At 52.6% G+C, this 11,505-nt stretch overlaps 3 protein-coding genes across 3 annotated transcripts; 1 reads left to right on the top strand and 2 right to left on the bottom strand.

Moving 5' to 3' along the window:
• Positions 1-3,456: 3,456 nt before the first annotated feature.
• On the bottom strand, positions 3,457-4,329 carry HER10_EVM0009611 (uncharacterized protein; the record flags this gene model as incomplete). The annotated part of the gene is made up of 3 exons (XM_035479096.1): positions 3,457-3,802; positions 3,929-4,151; positions 4,245-4,329. The coding sequence occupies 3 exons, from the start codon at positions 4,327-4,329 to the stop codon at positions 3,457-3,459; spliced, it is 654 nt and encodes a 217-aa protein (XP_035335244.1).
• A 427-nt stretch (positions 4,330-4,756) lies between these two features.
• Positions 4,757-5,656, bottom strand: HER10_EVM0000077 (OPA3 family protein; the record flags this gene model as incomplete). Its single annotated transcript, XM_035469872.1, has 2 exons — positions 4,757-5,500; positions 5,591-5,656. The coding sequence occupies 2 exons, from the start codon at positions 5,654-5,656 to the stop codon at positions 4,757-4,759; spliced, it is 810 nt and encodes a 269-aa protein (XP_035334546.1).
• Positions 5,657-6,541: 885 nt separating this feature from the next.
• HER10_EVM0000813 (uncharacterized protein) lies at positions 6,542-10,126 on the top strand (the record flags this gene model as incomplete). The annotated part of the gene is made up of 4 exons (XM_035470581.1): positions 6,542-7,271; positions 7,330-7,778; positions 7,832-9,536; positions 9,587-10,126. The coding sequence occupies exons 1-4, from the start codon at positions 6,933-6,935 to the stop codon at positions 10,124-10,126; spliced, it is 3,033 nt and encodes a 1,010-aa protein (XP_035334606.1). The 5' UTR covers positions 6,542-6,932.
• Positions 10,127-11,505: the final 1,379 nt, after the last annotated feature.

Below are 11,505 nucleotides of genomic sequence, written 5' to 3'. Positions count from 1 at the left end.
GACGTTGCCATCAGAAGCTGTCAAGCAACCCATGTCGACAGAACCTTAAAGCCGTGAAGGAGGAAGGCATAAGCTTGCGGTCTGGGGGGCGGCTTTGCTCCCGCTACCAATGATGCTCAAGCCTGGGCGTCTTGCTGGCTTACCCCGTCATCGGTGCAACAAGAGCGAGCGTCTCTGACTCTTCAGATGATCCTTTTGGGATGTAAAGCCGTTGTTCTCAAAGCGCCGAGATAAAGCTGGCACGTTGGCTGGCATCGTCAGCTTTCTGCGGCAAGTGCCCGAGGGTCGATGGTGACAGCTCCGATCGACCGTTCGAGACACTAAAGCTTTGGCGTGGATGGCTCTTAGGGCCATTTTGCAAACTGCTCTCCTTCCCCTCACCTTGGCCATTCGCAGTTGCAGTGCGTGCGGCGGGCCACGGTATCAGCCTCTCGCCGCCATTCCTGCACCAGAGGAATCCTCGGTATCAACGGTCTTGGCGTGGGCAACGAATCCTTGTGTGTCACCTACGTCTCTAGAGACGCATGTGCGGACGTGCTTTTGGGTCGAGCACGGTGGACTGCATGCTGCGTGCTCTCCGATAATAGCAACTTTCTATTATACTCGTTACTTGCCTGATTCAGCGTCGTAACTGCTGGACTGTAACGATTCGATAGTCTACTACGTAAGCCTATGGCCAAGAGAACCCCAGCAGGATGGCGAGGAAAAGTGCTCATATCGAGGTCGCTTCGGCAGACAAGTGGCTGGTCTGCAGGGTCTTATTTGACTCTTGGTCAATGTCAAAAGTGCAAATCTGCAATCCCTCTCACCGATGTGAGTTGCAGTACATCCCGCTCATCCGCTCCGCTGCATCGAATGCAGTTCTGTTCGATCGAGACTAAAAATAAAAGTATTACCGAGGACAGAGGAGGGGAAAAGCCCGCCGCTAACAATGAGGTGTGTTCAACTCTATTTAGGAGGGCGGTTCAGCGCCGCGGCTCATTGGCTCCCCTCGCAGGAGCCCATATGGTCCCGACCCACCCTCTATAACGGCCTGACCAACCAGCAGAGCTGTTGCTTCCGATTGTAGGAGGAGTCGTCACTTGTGCTACTGCAACCGCCGGGCATCAATCACAGCATTATTGATTTCGCTTCACACTGTCACGACTGGAAGCCGGAGGCTGGACTGTTGATTTGAACAATTGAACCCTACAAAGGCGGTCAATTGGCTCGAATTGACATTCCCACTTTGCATGCACACGTAGCTCACCGATATCCGAGCCAGAAATAGATACCCCATGAGCAGATTGTTCTAGCAGCATGGCACCACGGCAATGGCTGGCGAGATCTGCTCATGCCATGCAACCTGACGCCAGTTCCCCGCGCCGCATCAAGTCGACCGAGGGCTGCTTACACCGAAGTTGGCAGGCAAACTCCTACGCGTAGTCTGATCCTTGAATGCGAGAACGAAGCAATGAGATGCCCCTCCGTCACCTCGCACATTGTCTGTCTCTTATTGTTGTTATTAACAGTACTGATAAGCCAAAGCTTGTGCTCATCACACGTGCAGAGTTGAACAAACAGATAAGCATATCTCTCAAGTATCCGACCCGAGCTAAGCGTCTTGTCAACAAGCTTTGGAGCAATATCACGACCATTATAGGGCAATACGGGTGCAATAACGGCTACAATATGACTGCAATACGGATGCAATAAGGGATTGCCCGCCCCATCGCCCTTGGTTCGGTCCACTTCAGGGCTCCCCTGCCGGACCATCCGGTCACAAACCGACGACTCTTTTGCTGCTTGCATGTGGTTTGGTTGTGGTGGTGATGGTCTCTGCACATTCTGCAGGCCACGAGTCGGTCATCGGGTGATGAGTGCCGTGCTGAAGTCATCATAACGTGTGTTCTTGTATCAGTCCGCCCACCACGCCGTCCCTCCAGAGTCAACCCCCGGTTCTTGAGGGAATCAGACCCTTGGAGGAACGGGGTCACTCCCCATGGATATCTCTGCAATTCCGTACACAATATTGCAACAAAAGATAGAGTGTAAGACAAGTAAGAGAGAGACATGTGGGGCCTAAGAACACTTCTACTGCGTAGAGCCTTTTCCGCCTCTTCTCCAACAGCGTCAAAAGTGATGCGAGATCAACGACGCTCCTAAGAAAGGCAAAACGATTAACAAACACTCGGAAAGAGAAAAATGAAACAACCAGATCGACAATCCTCTATGAGTTGAGAATAAGAGAATAGGCGACAGAGATAATGAGTGCGTGCTTCAACATGAGAAGTGCACATCAATCAAGAGCCAAGACCGGATAGACTTCATGATGCAACTCCCCTCTCTAGACGTTTGACAGTCCCCCGATCGGATCGTCTTTGATCAAACATCACAACTTTGCTAGAGCCTAGAATGCAAGGTCCATCTCCTCCGACCTTCACCTCCATCCTCTCCTTTTCTGTTCCCTCTGATATTCGTCGGATGAAATGATAAGAAGGAAAAATTGACAAGGGCCCCCATAATGAGTTTCCCTGATCAGCACGGCTATTCAGCACAGCCGGGAAAGGAGGGGGACGGGGCACACACCACGACATCAAATGCTTCACAATTCCCTTGCCTTGCCTTGCCATGCACACTCACTCACTGGTTCAGTGGTCCATCACACACAACATGCCACGCACTCAGAATGAGCACATCGATCCGTCTTATCCGTCCAGAAAAAAGCGCAGAGCCCTTCCTTGCTGTTACCCACGCACGGATCTTGGGAAGCAATGGTACCTTTTTTTTTCCCTCATCCCGTCTTTTTCTTGGTGAGACGAAATGGCGTCGGTGGAGTTCCAAACGTCTCTTTTCCCGCGCTTGTCAACTTGTCAGTGTCAACTGGTCTTTTCTGAAGCACGAACGACTGTCAAGTGGTCGGTTTCCAGAGGCATCCGTTTCCTCCTCCCCATCCTTCCGGCCCCCGTCTCTCGAGTCTCAACTCTTGCGTGCATTGTTGGTTCGGTGGCTTGTTACAGCTGTCGGAGCCTTGTCTTTGGTCCAAGCCGCCTCTCTCCACAGGTTGAGCGGTGATGGCATCCGCGATCCAGATCCATCGTCTCTAGGCGCTCAACTACCGGCCCCCCTTTGCTCTGTTGACTCGTCTCATGTCTACCCTTGGTGATGCCCACGGAACACAGCCTCCCCGAGTCCCCTTTCTCCAGTCCCCATTTCCCCCTTATCACGATCTTGACCAAGTTGGGCCCGATACGAAGTGCCCCGGGAAAGTGGTATTCCTCCTATCTAGAGTTGTATACACACGTCAAGTGACGCCAGAGACCGGATATCGATCTGCCATCCGAAGAGCGAAGAAAGCCCACCGTCGCACCATGATCATCTCCTGTCCACCTGTCAACGGCATCGGCAAGGTCTAAAACGGCCAATCCTGCTTTCTCATCCCCCCATTCCTCTCCCGGCCTCCAGAACGGTCAACACTCATGTGAGGGCCAGCCTCTCCAGCGTCAGGAACCCCAGAATGGCCTTGCCGTCCTTCGGACCCAACAAATCCAAGATTCGTGCCTTGCCCTCCTCTGTGTCGGCGAGGGTGGCAATCTCGCGTGGGGACTGGCCCAATTCGCTGAGGAGGTTGGCGCCGTGTTCCGAGAGGGGTTCGTTGTCGCCAGCCATGTACAGGAGTAGCCCGGCGGAGGGTTGGGCTGGAGAGAGGGACGATGAAGACTTAGCGGCGAGCATCTCTTGGAGGCCTGCGAGAGTTGAGAGGAGCTCCGTGTGTGACGTTAAAGGTAGGGCGAGTAGGGGCGGATCAAGCTTCGACAGGAGGCTTTGATGCGAACAGTTGTTAGCCTTGTTCCTACACTACTTTAGAGAATGCCTAAAATGAAGCGGAATTGTTCCAAATTTTCATGGGCGTGCGTCTGATGGCAGTTTCCTTTAGCACATTACTTACTCAATCTTGAACTCCATGAAAGCCTGTGTCGCATCACGTTGGTCAACGCCCTCACCAATGAGGAAGATGACAGCAATGTTGCAGCCTCCGTCAAGGCTGTTGAGACGCTCTAGGCGCTGCGCGATGGCTTGTTGACCAACATCCTTTGGCGAGAGGAGGATGAAGCGATAGGTCTGATTTTGGGAGATGGGGAGAGCGATGTCGTGTGTATCTAGTCTGCGTTCTTGTTGTTCAAGTTTCTTGTTAGTGAATGAGAACATGGAATGAGAAGGAAAGGCATGAAATCGATCTTGTCTTTCCTTGTATTTTTGCGTACCTTGAAAGGGTGCTGTATTGCTTGTCAGGAGAGGGATCACGGGTGCCCACTCAGGACGCTGGCGGAGGGAGGAACAGAAGAACATGGTGCAGGTTGCAGAACTTCTGTGCGAACGAAGACTGTTCCGTATGTTGATCTACTCACGTTGGGTGACTTCTGCGATGGAATACGTTGGGGATCATTCGGCAATGGAAATAGTTTGAACTGTTGTTGAATTGTTTTTGAAATGTTATTTGGGATCTTTGTATGTGAGGTGAGTCAAGTCTGTGATTCAGACATAGCAAGAGCTGCCTGACTAGGTACTCTTGCCAACTTTATTCTATCCTTTTCGAGAGTGAGGTGATCCTTCTAAACTCCTCGCTACCTGGTTTGAGTTACACCTGCCCTTGAAATATTGGTACAGCACGGAGACAATTGTCGCCGGCTAGATGGTATCATGGTAAAATTGTACGGAAACCTCGCTCCTCCACGTCTTCTGCCTTCTACTCGCTGCGCAAAGAGACACAAAACTTCTACGCCGCCGACACAGTTGGCTTCTGCGTCTCCTGCGTCTCAGTCGACGCCGGCAATAGTTGGAGGCTCGGCAACAGAGGCTTCTTGGTCTTGGGATCCTTCAGCTCCTTGAGCGCGGCCTCAAGTGCCTGATATCTCTTGGTCCGCTCCTCTTCCTTTTGCGAGAGCGCCTCTTCGCGGCGTGTGAGCTCTTCGAGCTTGGCGTCGAGAGCCTTAATGCGCTCTGCATTCTGGTCAGGTTTCTGGGATGCCTTCCAGTACTCATAGAGGATAATGGCGCTCGCGACGCCGAGGATAAAGGTATCCCCGATAACGTCGGCGAAGAGGTCGACGGCCTTCGCTTCGGGGAGGGAGCGGAACTTTCGTCGCCAGACACTCTTGAATCTGGGGCGTTCTTTTGTCGAGCTGCTACTACCGGTGCTGGTGCCGCTGGTCCCGGAAGTAGAGGAGGATGACGAAGTCGAAGTCGCGGAGGCTGACATAGATCCTGGAGTTTTTGACTTTGCAAGCTCGGCATTTTCAGCTGCGAGCTTGGCCTTCAGCGCTTTGGCTTCCTCCTTTTCAACCTGTTCTTTCGTCTTGACAGTCGCCGCCTCAGCTTTTTCTTTTGCGCGTTGCTCGGCGTCTGGATTGCGAAGAAGAGCTACCGATAGGCGCATATTAAGCTGGTGTATGTGTTGGCCATAGCGTGCGGCGAAGGCGCGGAACTTGGGGTGATCGTGGGCTTGAGCTTTTATTTGGTTCTGTTCGCGATGTCAAGATTAGCTTCGTGGCTGCGAGGAGTGGACGGTGTTTCGGAGCATCAAGTAGAGGGTAGGAGGCTCCCAACTTACGGCACCGTATTTGGAAATGTGCCGCACAAAGAGTGCGGCGAGCTTGAAGAGAGGTAATGGCACCATGGTGGGGTTATGGTCGAGGGTCGAATGAGTGACGGAAGGGTTGGACGGGAGAGAGCTCCGAGAGCTCCGTACTACTATGCTTGGCCTCGTCTTGGCGGTTTGTTTTCCCAGTCAATTGAAGTATTCAATGGCCAATTGAAGGCGGAAAAAGATGAGAGAGCTATTTGAGATGTTGGTCGCTTTCAAATGTCAACGCGCTTGGTGATCCGGGTTTATCGGAGTCATTCTAGGCAGCTGACGTCGATGTTCGACATTTGGGGCTGCTGGAGGGGCGCCCCGGGGGAATTAGTCGGAGGGCGCTGATTTGATATTCCGCTTATTTCCACCTTCGGAGCCGACAGGTCTAGCAGACCCCGGCCAGCTCGAGTGCTAGTTCCCATGCTCCTGAGTCTGAGCAGGGCTGTCTGCAGGCCTGTTCATCTGGTCAAGCTGCATCTGAAGCAGTGATTCGACTTTGAGTAAGGAAAGATGAAGCCACAGAAATTGATCTAGCTAATACCTTACTTTGGCGTCATAAAAGAGATAAACGTGCCAAGGTCGCAAAATGAAGATGACCTTTTTGGTGGTGGTTCGATACTGCTTACCTAAGGCGCTCGTCCCCTCTGACTGAGGTGCCAAAAAGAGGTTCGTTGTGGAGTAACATCGGCCGGTCTTAGTTATTCCCCACAGCGCTTTCAGAGCGTAGTTCCCCAGGCAACGGCGCGAAGCGAAGGTCAACAGCGCCGGTACACACCAACCCGGTCCTTCACTCCACCTCCATTACCAAAAATCTACCGTTCGTCTCAACGGCACATCATCCCGACAACTCTCGACACTCAGAGGTGGTAAGTACTCTGCGACGTCCTCGTCTCGTCAGCAGTCGTGAGTTCACCGTCGGCTCTTGTATTGCTTTCAAGCTTCGTTTTTTACGCATCTGCATTTGCTGCACATGATCTCTTTGAGAGACTGGTACGTAAACAACCCTCGTCCGTGTTATTACTGCTTGTCCTGCCCGCTCGATTGTGGTTGTGGTCGTGGCCATTTGCGCTTGATGATGCGTATGACAGCACATGGACTGCACTCCGTTCTTTCTTTCCAAGTCTTGAATATTTTTCACTTTCCTATACCTCCTTCCATTTTTCTCAGTCCTCCATGTGTGCTGACAATATGTCATAATAGGCCCTTCCTCTCCATCACCCTGGGCCGACCTTGAAACTGCATTTCGGCGCCCGTCGCTTTTGAGAGCCACAAACCTCTCAAACCTGCATCGATTACCAGAAAGCCCGAGGCCACAGTCATGGCCCATAGACTAGTGGCAAAAGGGGGCCTCGATTTGGAGGCATTGTCGCCTAGGGACGCCAACGCTCAGCGTATGCCCAAGGCCATTGAAATGAAGACGTCGAAGCCCGTCGCCCAGCTCAAAGCTGCAAAGGACAAGGAGCCACCACCGGTGCCACCCGCGAGTATCGACGAGCCTCCGGCCAACGACCGCCCCAATGGAGCCGTCTACCAGGTCGGGAGAATGCTGGGCAAGGGTGGCTTTGCTGTTTGCTACCAAGGATACCTCTTGCCGGAGCGCAAGAAGTACGCGCTGAAGATTGTGCGAAGTCAGATGCCGTCCAAGATGATGCAAAAGGTCAGCCCCATTGCCGGATTATTTTCATTTCCAGGCTCAAGTCTAACGCGCCCTGCAGTTCCAAACCGAACTCCAGATCCACTCGAAGATGAACCAGAAGAACATTGTCCAGTTCTTCAGAGCGTTCTCTTTTCATGACTGCATGTATCTTGTTCTCGAGCTCTGCACCAATGGTTCTCTTATGGACATGGTCAAGAAGCGCAAGGGGTTGACGGAGCCCGAGGTTCGATTCTACTCTGTGCAAGTCGCCGGAGCCATCAAGTACATGCATGGAAAGGGCATCATTCACCGAGATCTGAAGATGGGTAACATCTTCCTCGACCACCGAATGAACGCCAAGGTTGGCGACTTTGGACTGGCTGCTTTGCTCGTTACCGGCCGCGATATGCAGACCATAAGAAGGACAACTCTGTGTGGCACGCCCAATTACATCGCACCCGAAATTCTCCAGAAGGGAAAGAAGGGTCATGACCACCAGGTTGATATCTGGAGCTTGGGCATCATCATGTCAGTACTCGTCGATTTGAATTTGTTTCCAGGGCCGTTATTAACCGAACCAGGTTTGCCATGTTGACATCCAAGCCACCCTTTCAGTCAACCAGCACCGAAGAAATCTACCGCCGAGCGAGAGAACGAGACTACGAATGGCCAAACCCGGAGACGACGCAAAAGTACATCAGCGAAGAGGCCAAGGACTGTGTAGCCACTATGCTCGAGGACGCGGATATGAGACCCGATCCAGACATCATCGTTCAACATCCCTTTTTCACTTGCGGCTACTTCCCTGTTGAGGCCGATATCACGACTAGACTCCTCACTCTGCCTCCCGACGGCTCGGAATTCTACACCAACCGCATGAGTGCCCAACTGCAAGCGGTCACCAAGAAAAACATGGAGGACATGTGCAGAGACTGCGGCGTGGGTCCGTGGACACCGGTACAGGTTGTTCACACTCAGACATGGAAAGAAATGGCTGCCGAGGAGAAGTCTGGGTTGACTCCCATGATTCCCCTGGGAGAGGACGTCGTCTACAGGCCATTCGACGATTGGCTCCGTGAGAAGCGACATGCTCGTGCTCTTGCTGCCTCGGCGTCTTCGCGTCCTGATGCGGCTTCAGAGTCTCAATTAACAACTTCGCAAACAGCGCCGACAGGCCTGTTGCGCCAACCTCCTCAGAGTTTTGCGGCTCAACAAAGAGCACAGAACCGACCTCCGGTGATGACCAGCTCTACCAGTTCTGCCAGACCCCGACCTCCTGCAGAAGCCCCCGCCCAGCCTCTTCAGCCTGCAGAGGCACCTCGCCCAAGATCCGTTAGACAGCATAGTGCGCCCGAGTCTCGGACGAACCAGCTTGCGGAAGCCCCGTTGAGGAAGTCGAGTGCGCGAAGAACACCACTGCCGACATCACAGTCGACAGGCGCTCTACCCGTCCAAGCCATGTCATCTCAAACCATGTCGTCTCAGTCTTCAAACCAAGCCACAGTCACCATGACCGGGCTGTTGGAGAATCTCAAGATCTCTTCCGACCAGAATGAGAGAGCTTCATTGTTTAGTCCAGCTGAACCCGCGGAGCCGGTAGCAGGCTCGAAGCCGGATGTCATTCTTGAGCGACTTCGCCGACTGCAAACAGAGTTGGAGCGTGCCCTTAACGCTCGAACAATGGCCATCATCTCTTCCAAGGATACCACTCCGCCTCATCCCAACGTGGTGGTGAAGTGGGTCGACTACACCAACAAGTTCGGTCTTGGCTATATCTTGAATGATGGCGGTGTCGGGTGCATTTTGAGAGACATTCCTACGACCGAGGCCAGCAAGACTCTGACACTGCCTTCGGCTTGCATGCTTGTGCGTGATGCTGAGCGACACATTGAGCGACGTCATGACGAGTCGTACCCCGAGAGACATCAACCACTGCCGCCCACGCAAGACATCCATTTCTACGAGAACAATGGCGAGGCAGGTCTCACTCGAGTCTCTGTCTCCTCGAAGCAGTTCCGTGTACCGGTTCACGAAGACGGGACTCCCGGAAAGCTGAACCCCGGAAAGGATGTCTATGAACACAGAAAGCGAGAGCGCGTGATTCTCTGGAAAAAGTTCGCCAACTACATGATTGCCTATGGCAGAGATGAGCCAGTCCCCGCTGAGGAAACTGTCACTCGGCCGATGGAGTTCTCTGTCAACAACTCACAGCCTTCTGATTTGGTCACATTCTACCAACGCTTCGGCGATGTTGGCTGCTGGGTCTTTGGCGATGGCCACCTTCAGGTAAGCTTAGGTCGTATAATAGTAAAGTGACGTGGCTAACAGAGTAACAGTTCAACTTCCCCGATCACACCAAGATCGTCTTGAACGCCGCAGGGACCTGGTGTCACTTCTGGCACCTTCCCATGGATGCGGCGCAAAACCTTGCCACTACTGGCAGCCTGGGCGCTGCCGCTCTTGACGAGAGGGCCATGTTGTCCTACCCTCTGCAGACGCTGTTGAACTTCCAGGCCAAGCCCTCGGCGGCTCGTTCTACTCGCCCGACCACAACATCACGCCGGCGTCCGGAGATTCCCACCGAACTGCAGGGAATTCCCGTCGCTAATGACTTCCGTCGCAAGATCGAATTCATCAAGAACGCAATCAAGGAATGGGTCACAAATGGCGGTCTGGGTAACAGCGCTATGGACCGTGACCACAGACTGCGCTGGGGAGGCCACCGCGAGACCGTCATGGGCAACAGCTTTATCAAGGGAGTCTGGGTAACTGTTGGCGCTCGGTGGGGTGATACTAGACTGTCGGCCTACATTGACCCTGCCAATCCAATGGAAATGGGTGAAGAGATTGACGAATCCAAGAGACGACGACACTGAAGGACTACATTCGTCGACGGCGATGGAGTTTTGTGCACTTCAGCAGCGAGAGTGGACTCTGCATTGTTACGTATGTTATGGTTTATCATATTCAGCCAGCCCGGCCAGCTCGGGCGGCGCTCACGAAATCACGCCATGGTCGCCACGAGGGGAGATGGCATTGTCGGGCATATCTGGAGTTTAAAGGTCTTTGCAGACATAGCAACGGCGTCTTGGGCGCATAATAAAGTGTTACGAGTATATACCAGAACTTATTCAATGATGTGTTTCTTGCAGAGATGACTGTACTTGAGGCCCTGTTTCCGCTATTCGTCTGTCTAGGCAATTCTTTTCTTAGGTTGCCTTCTGCTTTTCGTACAATCAACATCATCACCGCTTGTTTCCACGTCTTAGACTGGACAATGAATACTAGTCACGTCCTACTCTGGTGAGAGAAGAACAGCCCACGGAGCACGACCGTTTCCATCCAGGCCACCTTGATCAACCCAGATTGTTGAGGGAGAACATTCGTACAAGCTTGAGCAGCTGGTACGATATCGAGGTCCCGGAATGACCAACCTTCACCCTGGTACACCCACCGTAAGACATTTACAACCCCTTGACTACCCTGAGCAAAAAGCAAGGAGAATAACAGCAGGTAGCAGGTAGGTAGGTAATCCATCATACGCAGAGTGCAAAAAGCTCAGCCCCCCTCACGGGGGGCCTACGAAAACCACTAGACCATTGTTACGTACTATTCCTCAGTTGTAACGGTACCAGCGATTTTTCACGAGACTCGAACTCGTGACCCATGGGAGCGGGGCAATTCAGACGAGGACATTCCCCGCCACGCCATGGGCCTTGGTGGAAAATTGAAGCAATTTTGTGCCTTAGGTAGTGAGGGCGGACGGTGAGGGTGGATGGTGTCTGGCAGTTGTTGAGATGAAGTGGGTGCCTGAAGGGGAAGGAACATGGGAGGTGAGGGTGATGATGGTTTTGGAGTGGTGGGCTCGTGAATACTCACCTCGGTCGGTGGGTGTATTGGCTCAATGATCAGGTCAACTTTCAATATCTTCCACTAGGATAACCGATAACTGCAAGTTCAAACAGGTCAACGTGAAAGTTACTATGTTCTCTGTCTGAGTCGCCGTGGTCGTTCCATACTACGAGATACTGCTAAGCTCGATACAACTCGTAATTCAGCCTGGAATACAGATTTGTTATGTGGATGAGACCAGGTGTACTCGGCCAGTAATTTTTCGTATTTTCATATGAGTGCGGCATGGAATTCATCACTTCAAAACCCGCGCCATTACTGCTGTCTTGAATCACACTTCTGATTTCTATCTTGTACTCGTTTCACCGGGTCCTTGACGCCATGCTTTTTCTAGCTGAATCAT

This window comes from Colletotrichum scovillei, assembly GCF_011075155.1.
Source record: "Colletotrichum scovillei strain TJNH1 chromosome Unknown Contig00004, whole genome shotgun sequence".
Classification (NCBI taxonomy): Eukaryota; Fungi; Ascomycota; class Sordariomycetes; order Glomerellales; family Glomerellaceae; genus Colletotrichum; species Colletotrichum scovillei.
The sequence above is the reverse complement of the archived record's forward strand: the minus strand, read 5'-3'. Positions and strand labels throughout refer to the sequence as shown.